The sequence below is a fragment of the Rutidosis leptorrhynchoides genome, chromosome 7 (assembly GCF_046630445.1).
Source record: "Rutidosis leptorrhynchoides isolate AG116_Rl617_1_P2 chromosome 7, CSIRO_AGI_Rlap_v1, whole genome shotgun sequence".
Lineage (NCBI taxonomy): Eukaryota > Viridiplantae > Streptophyta > Magnoliopsida > Asterales > Asteraceae > Rutidosis > Rutidosis leptorrhynchoides.
This window is the reverse complement of record NC_092339.1, coordinates 327694050-327707114: the sequence shown is the minus strand read 5'-3', so window position 1 is coordinate 327707114 and position 13065 is coordinate 327694050. Positions and strand designations below refer to the sequence as shown.

The following is a 13065-nucleotide window of genomic DNA, read 5'->3' as shown; positions in this document are numbered from 1 at the left end:
TCCAAATCAGCTCAATCAGCTCACGCGGGACACAGTCATAAGCTTTTTCCAAGTCTAAGAACGCCATGTGTAGGTTCTTTTGTTTTTCCCTATACTTCTCCATAAGGCTTCTAACTATGTGAATCGCTTCCATCGACGAGCATCCTAGAATGAAACCGAATTGGTTCTTTGAAACCTTTGTCTCGCGTCGAAGCCTCGTCTCAATCACTCTCTCCCAAAGCTTCATAGTATGACTAAGTAACTTTATGCCTCTATAGTTACTACATATTTGCGCATATCCCTTGTTCTTGTAAATGGGAATAACCTCACTGAGTCTCCATTCCATAGGCATATTTGCGCTTCTAAACGTCGTGTTGAAAAGGTTGGTCAACCATCTAACCCCATCGCCTCCTAGGCACTTCCACGCCTCAATCGAAATTTGGTCTGGTCCTACTGCTTTGTTTCTCCCCATCTTTCATAGGGCCAATCTAACTTCCTCCTGGTTAATCCTGGTGCAATAACAGTTGTTTTGAAACTCCCGAACCTTGTGGGGTTCACCGTTCCGCACTGGTCTTCCCATACCAAAAAGGGATGCAAAATATTCTTTCCATCTTTTTCTAATAAGGTCTTCTCTCACTATACTTTGACTAGCTGCATCCTTGATAAATTTGATGTTACCTAAGTCCCTGCTTCTTCGCTCCCTAGCTTTGGCTATCCTATATATATCATTAGCTCCCTCTTTAGAGTCTAGTTTCCTATATAAATCTTCATATGCTTTGTCTTTTGCAATTGCTACGGCCTTCTTTGCTTCTCTTTTAGCTTCTTTATATCTTTCTTCTACCCTAGTTCTCTCTTCAGGTGTCCATTCTCCAAAAGTAACGAGCTCCCTAAACTTCGTCTGCTTTAGCGCGACTTTCGTTTGGACATCATCACTAAGCCACCACAACTCTCTTCTACTCTTATGGGCTCTCGATGTCCCTATTGCCACTCCTAAGGTCTCTTTTGCCACATCTCTGATAGTGGACGCCATGCGATTCCATTTCTGGTCTGAGTCAGTAGGGGCAACGTTATCCCCTTCTACACTCAATCTATCAACAACAGTAGCTCTAAAAGTCTCCGCATTCGCTCCATAGAGGTTCTTCCAAAGGATTCTAGGTTATACTGCCCTAGCCCTCCTGCCAACTCTTCCCCTAGTGACTAGGTCCATGACCAGCAATCGGTGCTGGGAGGAGCACATCAAAGCTGGAAGGACCGTACATTCCCTACAGGTCCTAAGTTCCCCTTTACGAAGAAGCAAAAAGTCAATCTGGGTGCTACGACCCCCGCTATGGAATGTGGCTAACTGAGCATCCCTCTTCTTGAAGAAAGAGTTTCCTACCACCAACTCGTGGGCAATGGCAAACTCAAGAATTGAGCGCCCCTCTTCATTTCTAGGACCAAACCCAAAGCCCTCATGGGCTCCCTCATAACCTTCTACCTCCGCTCCAATATGTCCATTCAGATCACCACCTATGATCAGTCAATGGTCAGCTGGGCACCCCCTCACCACCTCATCTAACAATTCCCAGAAACTATTCTTTTCCGTATCACCTAAACCCGCATGAGGTGCGTATGCACTAATGACCGTGAAAGTCTCCTCCTTAATAATTAAACTAACCGACATAATCCTATCGCTAAACCTGCCCACGTCCACAACGTTATCTTTATGTAGTTTTCCTAAAAAGATACCTACCACGTTCCGTGCAATCCTAGAACCCGAGTACCACAACTTATAGTCGTTAATCTCTATCACCTCTTCACCCTTCCATATAGTCTCTTGAACACACACTATGTCTACATTACTCTTAAGAAAGGTATCAACGAGCTCAATCCTCTTACCAGTCAAGGTTCCTATATTCCAACTACCCACTCTAATCCTACCATGGGTGGCTACCCTACAACCTCCTCTAGCCCCTCTAGGCCTACCCGCCCCTAAATTAGGAGAACATGACCTCAAGTGACCATAAGTATCCGTAGGATCTATATTACATTAAACACTAACAAGGTGAGTACAAGCTAAAATAAGAATATGTTATATTCGTACAAAATGTAACTTATAAAATCTAGAACTAAAAATGGATATATAATAAATAATAAATGTATGTTATACTATACGGAGTAATATAGATTACAACTAGAGGACCAGTGGTATATAAATATATGGATAATGAATATATTATATTATATATGGGTATATAATAGACAAGTATAAACAATCAATCAGGAGATCAACTAGCAATTAATAAGGAGATAAATAGAGAGAGGTAATCGTCACCGGCCGGAAAGATAGATTTCCGGTAACAGGCAGCGGCAGCAGTTGGCGGAGGTGTTGCGGCGAAGCAAAAAGGGTGATACTTTCCTAAGCGAAAAAACGTTCTAGAGCCGGTTATGGAAGTTTTGCTTGCTCACTCGCTGGGATTATGTCAGAAAACTTGTAAATCGACCGGAAAATCCCACCTCCGACGGTTGTTCTTGGCGGCGCGTGGGATCTCCGGCGCTGGCGGGACTGGTCTCGTTCGGATCGGTAGGAAGAATCAAGTAAAATGGTAGTGGTGGTGACTACTTATAATCACCAGAATTTGATGAATTTTTTTTGGTAGCTTGTGAACGTTGGGAGGAAAGAGGGAAGAGAGAGAAAAGTATCTTTTTTGTAGGAAAAGCGGATCCTCAAGGTCTTACTACGATCAAGAACATTTGAACCAAAAGTCTACATCATACATGACACGCAAACTATATACATACGACAGTAACAAACAGGGTCTGAGTCCTCTTATTAGAAGACAAGAAAACTACAACTCTATCCCAATCCTTATGGGCCACTACGTGTGTCCCGTCGATCCATGAAAAGAAATTATATTTCACCTAAGTCCAACACAACAAGTCCCGTCATCTACTGGTTCCATCACGGTCGGAAAGTATGAAATCTACACTTCACATAGTTATACAATAGGGTTCAGGACCTTCACCAATCATCAAGGGGTCACTACCATAATCATTCTCTATGGGTCACTACACGTGTTCCAACAGTCAATGGTAAAGATAAGACTTCATATTCATCTTGGTTAATACTATAAATTATTCACCTCAATTCTTCCAGTCTAGGCCAACAGTTGTCTCACGTATAGTATAACAGGCTATATAACAACAATTCACAACAGCATGATACAATATTCCAAAGGTCATGTCTATAAAGTCTCACAGAACATAACAGTCAGTCTAAGGGAATAAAATCCCGATAGTGGCAAGGGTAGTTCCAGACACCTCGTCATAACTAGATCCGTCAACTATCATCTACTTTTATCTTACAAGAATAATTACTCAATCGCAAATAGAATCACTAATCATCACAGATTATCATTACAACAAACACACAATTGACAAAGGCATGAACACAATCTATAGGTTTAATAATAATAATAGTTACAGTAATGTAACAAGAATGTACCTTTATGAATAAGAAGACATCTTCTGTATCTATCAACACCTCGATCGCACCCGTACCCTTAACCCTCATCAACTCTGCAACTGAATCCTCATCATTGGAGCCACCTCAATTAATACTCGTCAAGTTCATCATCCAAATCGGCATCAAACGTATCCAGTAAAGTTCTGTCAGCACTGAGGGTCAACGAGGCACCAGCAGGGTGGAATCGATCTCCATACCTGTCTTATCACAACATCTCACACACAAAAGCTTAGTAGATAATCTGTTAGTTTCCGCCAACTAACTAGTCAATACTTACTTCACTCACTTAACCCACCCCCAAGATATGTTTGACTCGACACACGGTTTGGGAACATGTGACTTCCGTGCACATGCTGCCAAACCTACGCTCTGATACCAACTTATAACACCCCAATTTTTTTTTATAATACAGCGGAAGACCAATTTAACAAATACATAATATAAACATGTATATATATACAATCCATTTAATGATATACACGTTAATAAATAAATGACCGGGTGTTATATTAAAACGTAAATACAACTTTAATAGAAAAGACGCGACATCAAAGTTTCCGGCTTTGTCAAACATATCTTCCAACATCCCATCTTCGCCCTGATAACTAGTATACAACAAATCCATAACCTACAGGGAAGAGGAGGGGGTTAGCATGAAGCTAAGTGAGTGCAACTAACTATAGGCAATAGTATACATAAGTGTTATACTAATCATGTCACAATAGTCTAACACACAAACATCACCCAAGTGCCGTCTACAGAGACTCTGGCGGCTCGGCCAAACCATTAACCACCAGCTGATCTGACTGGGGCTTACCAGAAGTTCCTCCACCACCGTATGTATATACATAATCCACACGCGACGGACGCGTCATTCACATATATATACACCACGGTTGTCTAGGCTACCTGATGTTATGCGAGGTGTATATAAAATAGCTTTATATTTTACAAGGAAATACTATTAAATACGATACAATTTTACACAAGATATTTATTTATTTATTGAATGGATATACTTAAACCTTGCTACAACACTTATAGGCAGTGTACCTAATCGTACAGTAGTGTAGTTTTTAGTAAGTCCGGTTCGGTCCACAGGGAATCTTTTAAACAAAGCTTAACGCTATATTAGTTTTATTTTATAAAAATACAAATATATATATAAGTAATATTATTATTATTATAAAGGGGGTTTTTACCGTTTAATGACCGGTTTGTCGATTTTAATTCTTCAGTCGCAGTTAAAAACAAATGTAAAATATTAAATAAAAGACTTAATTTAAAGCGTAAAGTAAATAACGATAATGAAATTGCGAATAATAAAAGTGCAATAAAATAAACTTGCGATAATTAAAAAGTACGATAATTAAAAGTGCAATTAAATACAATAACAATAAATAAAAATGCGATAATTAGAAGTGCAATTAAATATAAAATAAAGGAAATGAAATATGAAATAAAAGAATTATGCTTATTTAAACTTCCGTAATCATGATGTTTGACGTGTTGATTTTAGTTTTATGCCCATGGGTTAATTGTCCTTTGTCCTGGATTATTTAATATGTCCGTACGGATTTGTCCATAATAGTCCATCAGTCATAAATATAAAGAGCGAAAGCCTTCATCAAATTATTCTTATTCCCGAAGTCAAATATTCTAACTAATTGGGGATTCGAATTGTAACAAGGTTTTAATACTTTGTTTAATGAATACACCAGGTTATCGAGTGCGTGTAAACCAAGGTTTTACTACTTTGTTAACAATTACACCAATTACCCTTGAATGTAATTCACCCCTGTTTCAACAAGTCTATTAACTATTAATCCAGTTCCGTGTCCGGTAAAATGAATAATTATTGGTATTTATAGATATCCCGCCCACCGTACCCAGTCAAGCGTATGTGGTTATATATAAATACGTCGAATTATAAGTTTGTATATTAAATTAACAAGGTATTGTTTAGTTAATATAAAACCCATTAATAGCCCATAGTCTAATTTCCACAAGTGTCGTTCTTTTATCCAAACCCCAATTATGGTACAAGGCCCAATTACCCAATTTTATTAATTAGTCCAACATCATGATTACTTCGGATTAAATAAGCATAATAATAACTTAGCTACGAGACATTAAATTAAAAAGGTTGAACATAACTTACAATGATTAAAAATAGCGTAGCGTTACACGGACAGAATTTCGACTTACACCCTTACAACATACGCTAACATACCCTTATTATTAGGATTAAAATTAAAATTAAAATTAAAATATAAATTATAAATATAAATATTACGTATAGATATAGAGAGATTGATATATTATGATTTTCAAAATGATCAGAATTCGTTTGCTTTTATAGGAATTTTCGTCCAGGTAATCTCCGCGACTCGCGGCATTTTTTGCCTTCAAACTCAGCGAGTCGCGGAGTTTGAAATTCCAGCTCACCAACTTTGGAGTCTTTCTTGCCGACGTATTTTTATTATTTATATAATATATAAATAATTATAAGAATTATTTAAATATTATATTATATTTATGTGCATAGTTGACTTGTAATTTTTAGTCCGTTGCATCGAGCGTTGAGAGTTGACTCTGGTCCCGGTTCTGGATTTTCGAACGTCCTTGCGTACAATTTAATATCTTGTACTTTGCGTTTTGAATCTTGTACTCTTGTAATTTCGAGACGTTTCTCATCAATAATTGGAACCTCTTTGATTGTATTTTGTACTTTTGAGCTTTTTGGTCGTTTGCGTCTTCAATTCGTCGAATCTGTCTTTTGTCTTCACCTTTTAATATTTAAACGAATATCACTTGTAAATAGAACAATTGCAACTAAAAGCTTGTCTTTCTTGGGGAATAATGCTATGAAATATATGTTCGTTTTTAGCATTATCACTACCACAGAGGAACCCAACCCGCAGGTTGATCTCTCCTACCGAGGTTACCACACAATAGGGACGCACTGGGCTCCAGCAGACAAGCATCAACTAACATGCAGTCATCACAAGTACTAACTAACCACAACAATATGTATATCTAACAAGCACGGCAATCATAATATAACATGCTTCTATATACTATATTCTCCAGTTAGTCCCACTTACCGATACCGACATCACTCGGTAGTCTAATGTCACCGAGTCTTCTCCTCGTCTGTATCACCTGAAAACAACACTCACAAGTTAGTTATAATATCATGATCATCAATATACAAACGGGCAGCATAACAGCTAAAAAATCAACACTTAGTAAAATATTCACTGCCAATGACACTCGGTCGACTGTCAGAGACAGTCGGCCGACTGTCAACACTCACTCGGCCGAGTGTCTTGTCACTCGATCGATGGTCTCTCACAGACACACTCGACCGATGGTCGAGTCAGTCGGTCGATGGTCGCGTTGGTCGGTCGACTGTCAAGAGACAGTCGGCCGACTGTGTTCATCTACAGAAACTAAAGACAAAGTGACGGGTTTCACCCAAAATCGAACAAGTCTCGATCTAGAGCATGTTTTTAACCTCAAAACTTACCAAATCTTATACATTGATCATTTAGAAACACAAACCCACAAGGTTTTGACACTAACACCACCAAATTAACCACTTTGACCCAAAATACACACTTTGTAAAAACTAACACAAAAACTCAATTTTCTCAAAGATTAAAGCATGAAAACTTGTGATTCTTACCTTGATAGAATCAGTAGATCACAAGGATCACGAAAATGTAAATGATTTGAGCTCAAGAACAAGGATTAAGGATTAGGGTTTGGTAGGTGAAGGAGATGAAGTACGGAGTGTGATTTGGGAAGAATCTGGAAAATGCAAGAAATGGCAACACTAGGCATCATATTTGGGTTAAATTCCCACACTGTGCAACACATGGGTATTTATCAGTTATCTGATATCTTTCGTACTTAATTTGACTGCCCTAACGGAGTCCAAATTAAATAAAAAAACTTGTTCTGTGACCCTTGTCACATACTGGTCCTATCTACATCATTAAATAATACAAAATATAAAATTAGAATAAAAGCATATAATAACACCACACAACCTGAGGGCAAAATAGTAATCTAACAGCTAGATCCGCTTCGAGGGTGTTACAATGTTGAGCAATGAAATCAAAGTGAATGTTATGTATCGAGAGAATGATTTTTATACACAGGTTATGTGTATTATTTTTGTGCATGAGATATGTGTACGGTTATTAAAAATCGCGAGGCAACCTACGGGGGAGAAAAGGATACGAACCTACTCTGCCAAGCATTATGAAAAATGGTTTAGTACACGAGATATGTGTACTGTATTTAAATCTTGTGGTCTATCAAAATGATGAATTTTATTGTTTATGATAAACCTATGAACTCACCAACCTTTTGGTTGACACTTGAAAGCATGTTTATTCTCAGGTATGAAAGAAATCTTCTGCTGTGCATTTGCTCATTTTAGAGATATTACTTGGAGTCATTCATGACATATTTCAAAAGACGTTGCATTCGAGTCGTTGAGTTCATCAAGATTATTATTAAGTCAATTATAGTTGGTTATATTATGAAATGGTATGCATGCCATCAATTTTTGATGTAATGAAAGTTTGTCTTTTAAAAACGAATGCAATGTTCGTAAAATGTATCATATAGAGGTCAAATACCTCGCGATGTAACCAAATGTAATGTATTCGTCCAGATATATTAGGATGGGTCGTTAAAGTTGGTATCAGAGCGGTGGTCTTAGCGAACCAAGTCTTGCATTAGTGTGTCTAACTGATAGTTGTTAGGTTGCATTAGTGAGTCTGGACTTCGACCTTAGCTGCATGTCAAAAAGTTTTTCTTATCATTTCTTGTCGGAATTTACATGCTTATCATTCTTAGTCTAGACACATCTTACTGCATTGATTGCATAAATAGTGTATATAAAAAAATTCATATCTTATCGTATCTGCTAATTCATATCTTAGCGTATCTGTTACTGTAAACTTTGCCTGACATATTCCGTAAATTCCTCCGTAATCTGCGAAATCTTTTTCTATATATAGATATTCTATAGAATACCATCCGATAGACGGAAATCATTTCATTTCGAAAAATCCTATATTCAATCGTACGAAATGGAACTCGCCACTAGTTCAAGTCCCTCAGATTCCAATATGGAGTCCCACTCAAGCTCCGAAAGCAGTATGACCGGAATGGACCAACCAATCAGCCATCATCAATTCTGGATGAATTGGGGATGGGTTCGTAGTCGAATTAATCAATGGAAATTCGAAGAAAGAGATCCTTTCCACCCATCATATTGCCCTCTTGACGATGAACCTGAAGCACTTATCGGCGAACCAGTCCGAAACACCATTTTCACCCTCATTTCCAGAATAGCTCGCAACGATTACGTAATATCTACAATTCTAGATCTCGTTCATCCACCCGTCCGAACCGACAACCACCCAGGTGTAATAGAAGAAGTCAACGAGCTTCGCGCCAGGGTAGTAGCTTTGGAGAATATGGTGCAAAGGTTACAAGCACCAGCAACAGCACCACCGGCATCAACAGTACCACCATCATCGACATCAACAGTACCATTACCACCACCAACCACAACCGCGTCGTAAACCTCAACTTTACAATCTGTCCCACAAGCACCAAGGTCATACGCCCTATAGATACCAAGGAATATCAACAACAACAAACGATGAAGTATTGATTCATAACTTCTTTGGAGAAACATTCTGCGGCGATTATGTAATCTCCAAAGTCATAGAGATTATTTATTCAAACCGCAAATCAGATGAATGGATAGAAATAACAGAAAATAGAAACCCTGACAAAAAGGAGCGTGAATTAAAAACTAGAATTGTTTTACCAGCAGCATCAACAGTACGTCAGCATCACCAGCACCATCAGTACCGACAGCATCATCAGCACCAGCAGCATCTATAACATCACAAGCTCCGTCAACTCTATAATCATCACAGATATCATCACAAATCAACAACAAGTATGTCATATCAACGAGTTCTGAAGTATTAACTCATACCCTCTGAAGAATTTATATGTATATTCTATATATATATATATATATATATATATATATATATATATATATATATATAAATTTTTAAACCACAATAAATCTTTCCGTACTAAGTTATTATGTGTGAATAGTAACTACTCGGTTAATTCATATTACTGATATGCTATGATGTACATTCTTCGTCAGCGACTTAACCATCATTAACTACAATCCCTGTTTCAATTCAATGAATTCCATTTCATAATAAATCAAGTGTATTATTCAAATATATGTTTGATTTTACACTTTCATCATCGATGTACTCGAAACTTTTCAGATAACATCATTTGTACCCTGCGAAGTTCACAAGAATTCCACGAACACCAACATCATGCATCAACAAATAACGAAGTATGGATTCATAATTTCAATTTCATTGAAGAAATACTCCGTAAAAGTTATGTAATTTCTAAAGTTTTTAGGGATTATTCAATTCTAGTTTCAACCGTAAATCAAATGAGTTTAATTTAATAGTAACTCATTAAATCTATGTTACATCTGAAGAAAATATACACATATACTTTCACAGAGACTGTAATAAAATTCTTTTGTACAAAATATTAATTGTGAATTTTTTTTAACGGGTAGGTAATACCCGAGAGATATATATAAAATTCACAATTAATATGTTATATCCTTAGATCCTGATTCAACAAATCATCAACTATACTCCCTACTTTCACAACAATATACATTCTTTTATATAAATTAAAACAACCATACTCATTCAAATCTAATTACATATTCTGATTTTGAAATCTCAGAATTCAATTCGAGATATAATCGAAATCATCACTCTTAGATTCCTACATCTTTCAAAACTATACTTTGACTTCAAAACTGTACTAGAACATCATTTCTATTCAAAGAACCTAAAAAAATATTTGTATCATTCAAAATCCTAGAACATCATATGTATATTAACAATTACAATCTGTGTTCAAACCCTTCGAAATTCTTGAAGACACTCGGGATGATGATCCAACCACATGTTACCCGCAGTCTTGTACCCGAAAAACCCTCGAAACCAAAGTCATAGTTTAACATGTATCCGTGTCAGACCCTTTGGCATTTATTAGCTAAAATAACTTTGCGATTCCTTTTCAAATTAGCCAGTTTTGTCACAGCTTCAGCAAGTCGACTTCGACTTTTCAGTCGGACTAACCTTTTTATAACCTCGATATATACGTTGCCCTTTCACCATCGCTATCGGGAAACCTTTTATATTCCATGACATTATCAGCAGATGTACCAACAACTTCGGCTTTAGTCTCTCTGAAAAATATCAATATTATTCATGAAACCCCATATTGTACTCACCTACATCCTGTAACAATAATTGTTATACCAATTACCGGGAATCAGCAATCAGTATTTTGAATCTCGCAACATTTCTACACCAACAGTTATATATATATATATATATATATATATATATATATATATATATATATATATATATATATATATACATATATATATATATATATATATATATAACGTCTGTCTCCAGACTTACATACTTTGAATGTGAAGTTTCTGAAAAACGCCCTAAACTGCGAAGTAGTTCTCCGAATTTTGAAAAAGTTGAATGAAGCAGCAGAAACTATAGACAACCGTAACTGTCAAAAGTTTAATGATAAAGAATAATGTGTTGGAAAAGCTCAGAAAAAGAGAAGGTTTGGAACTGGAAAACGGATTGAGCAAACCATGAAGGAGGCTGTGGACAAATCACAAGGACGAAATTCACCTTCAAAGAATCCAAATGATTCAGTGTCTGTTGAAATCGTTAGCAAACACCTTACTCCTTATTCTAAACCTTCACAGACAAATTTCCCGCATCATCCTTTGATTCCAGATATTTTAAAATTATAAAACATCATCGTATCTTTCTTTATAAATATCCTCGATATTTCTGAAGATATTTTCCTAACTACTCTTATCTGAAATAATTTATCTCTTCGCGCTATCTGCGTTACATCATAAAAGAAACTGTTTTAGTTTCTAAAATATGAAAAATTCGAATTTAAAATAGGAATGCTTTTGAAGAAGTGTTGGGAACTGAAGTATGAGTTAGTATAATATAATGACACTTGATCAACGTGATTATATTACAGTAAGTCATGATGAGTTTCTAATGGGACATGACGATTCACAGACCATACCGTCATCATGTGCCATGTTACACGACCCTGGTATTCTATTTAACCTTTATAAATATCAAGAAAATATTTTTCTTGATGATTCGGCCTTTTTCGAGGTATTCTGGTAATTTGACAAATCAAGATCGTGTCATTACAATTTCCTTCTTAGAACATTAAGTATGTTCATTCCAAAATTCATATCTGCGAATTCTGGACCATTTAAAGCGGTGCTTAATCGCAAGAAGAGGAAACGAAAGAATGAAGCTCCGAAATAGAAATGAGAGTATAAATCGCAGCAAATAGAAGAGAGCATTAACTGTGGATGACAATGATTATAGAAGACAGAAGCAGAGACTTCGAAATATAAAGGAAGATATAAAGCCCAACGACAACCCAGAAATTATAAACCATATATGTCGATGCATATAGCAATATAAAGACACTGGAGAACTAAAAACACTATAAAACCAAGAGTATAATAGAAGTAAATAGATTCTTCAGGTGGCAGATGAAAGAGAAGAATGACAGATATGAAAGTTAGGATTATATCAAGGATCAGAACAGGATGGAGCATATTGACGAATTTTTTAAGGTATGAATTGAGGGAGGAAGAATAGAAGGTGTGAGTTATGGGAATAAGGAAACGAAGAGGGTGGATATATAGTAAAAATATCCGACAGGGCAATCAAAACAGATTATCGCATTTAATCAAAGCGGATTCTAATTTTATTAATTACCGAAGAACCAAATCTTATTACGAAGATTTTCTCTAAATCCTTTGAATTCTGGAAATCAGTCGTGACTACGTCACCGGTTAAAACTAACCTGCATTTACTCATTTCACTCTTTTGTGATAACTTCATTCATACTCTTCACACAAATGGATTGTTTTATCCACAATACTCAATGATGATAAAATTCTATTTATCAATTCATAATTGTCATAAAAACATTCTTATTGTTATCCATGACGACCTCAATCAAATTTTAGGACGAAATTTCTTTAACGGATAGGTACTGTGACAACCCGTAAATTTTTGACCAAATTTAAGCTTTATCTTTATATTATTCCGACACGATAAGTAAAGTTTGTTAAGTTGAATCTAAAAAACTTTAAACTATGTTCATACATTCATTTAACCTCGACCAAATTTCGACGATTCATGAACCATTATATAAATAGATACGATTATATATGTATAAATATATATGTATATATATTAACTTGAAAACGTTAACAAAGTATTAGATGTATAATACTCTACATAAACGTATTTGTTTCAATACATGTTTAATATATTTATCGATGAGATTAACATATCAAATGATTGAATTATCAAATACAATGTGTTATGGTTACGAGTCTC

At 36.0% G+C, this 13065-nt stretch overlaps 1 protein-coding gene across 1 annotated transcript in view; it reads right to left on the bottom strand.

The window, feature by feature from the left end:
• Positions 1-1135: 1135 nt before the first annotated feature.
• The window catches only part of LOC139860281 (uncharacterized), a 28709-nt gene continuing 16779 nt past the window's right edge, over positions 1136-13065 (bottom strand). The window contains exons 2-3 of the mRNA XM_071849049.1: positions 1570-1998; positions 1136-1488 (exon numbers count right to left, since the gene is read on the bottom strand). Of these exons, the coding sequence (XP_071705150.1) occupies positions 1136-1488; positions 1570-1998 (782 nt within the window). The remainder of the gene's footprint in view (positions 1489-1569; positions 1999-13065) is intronic.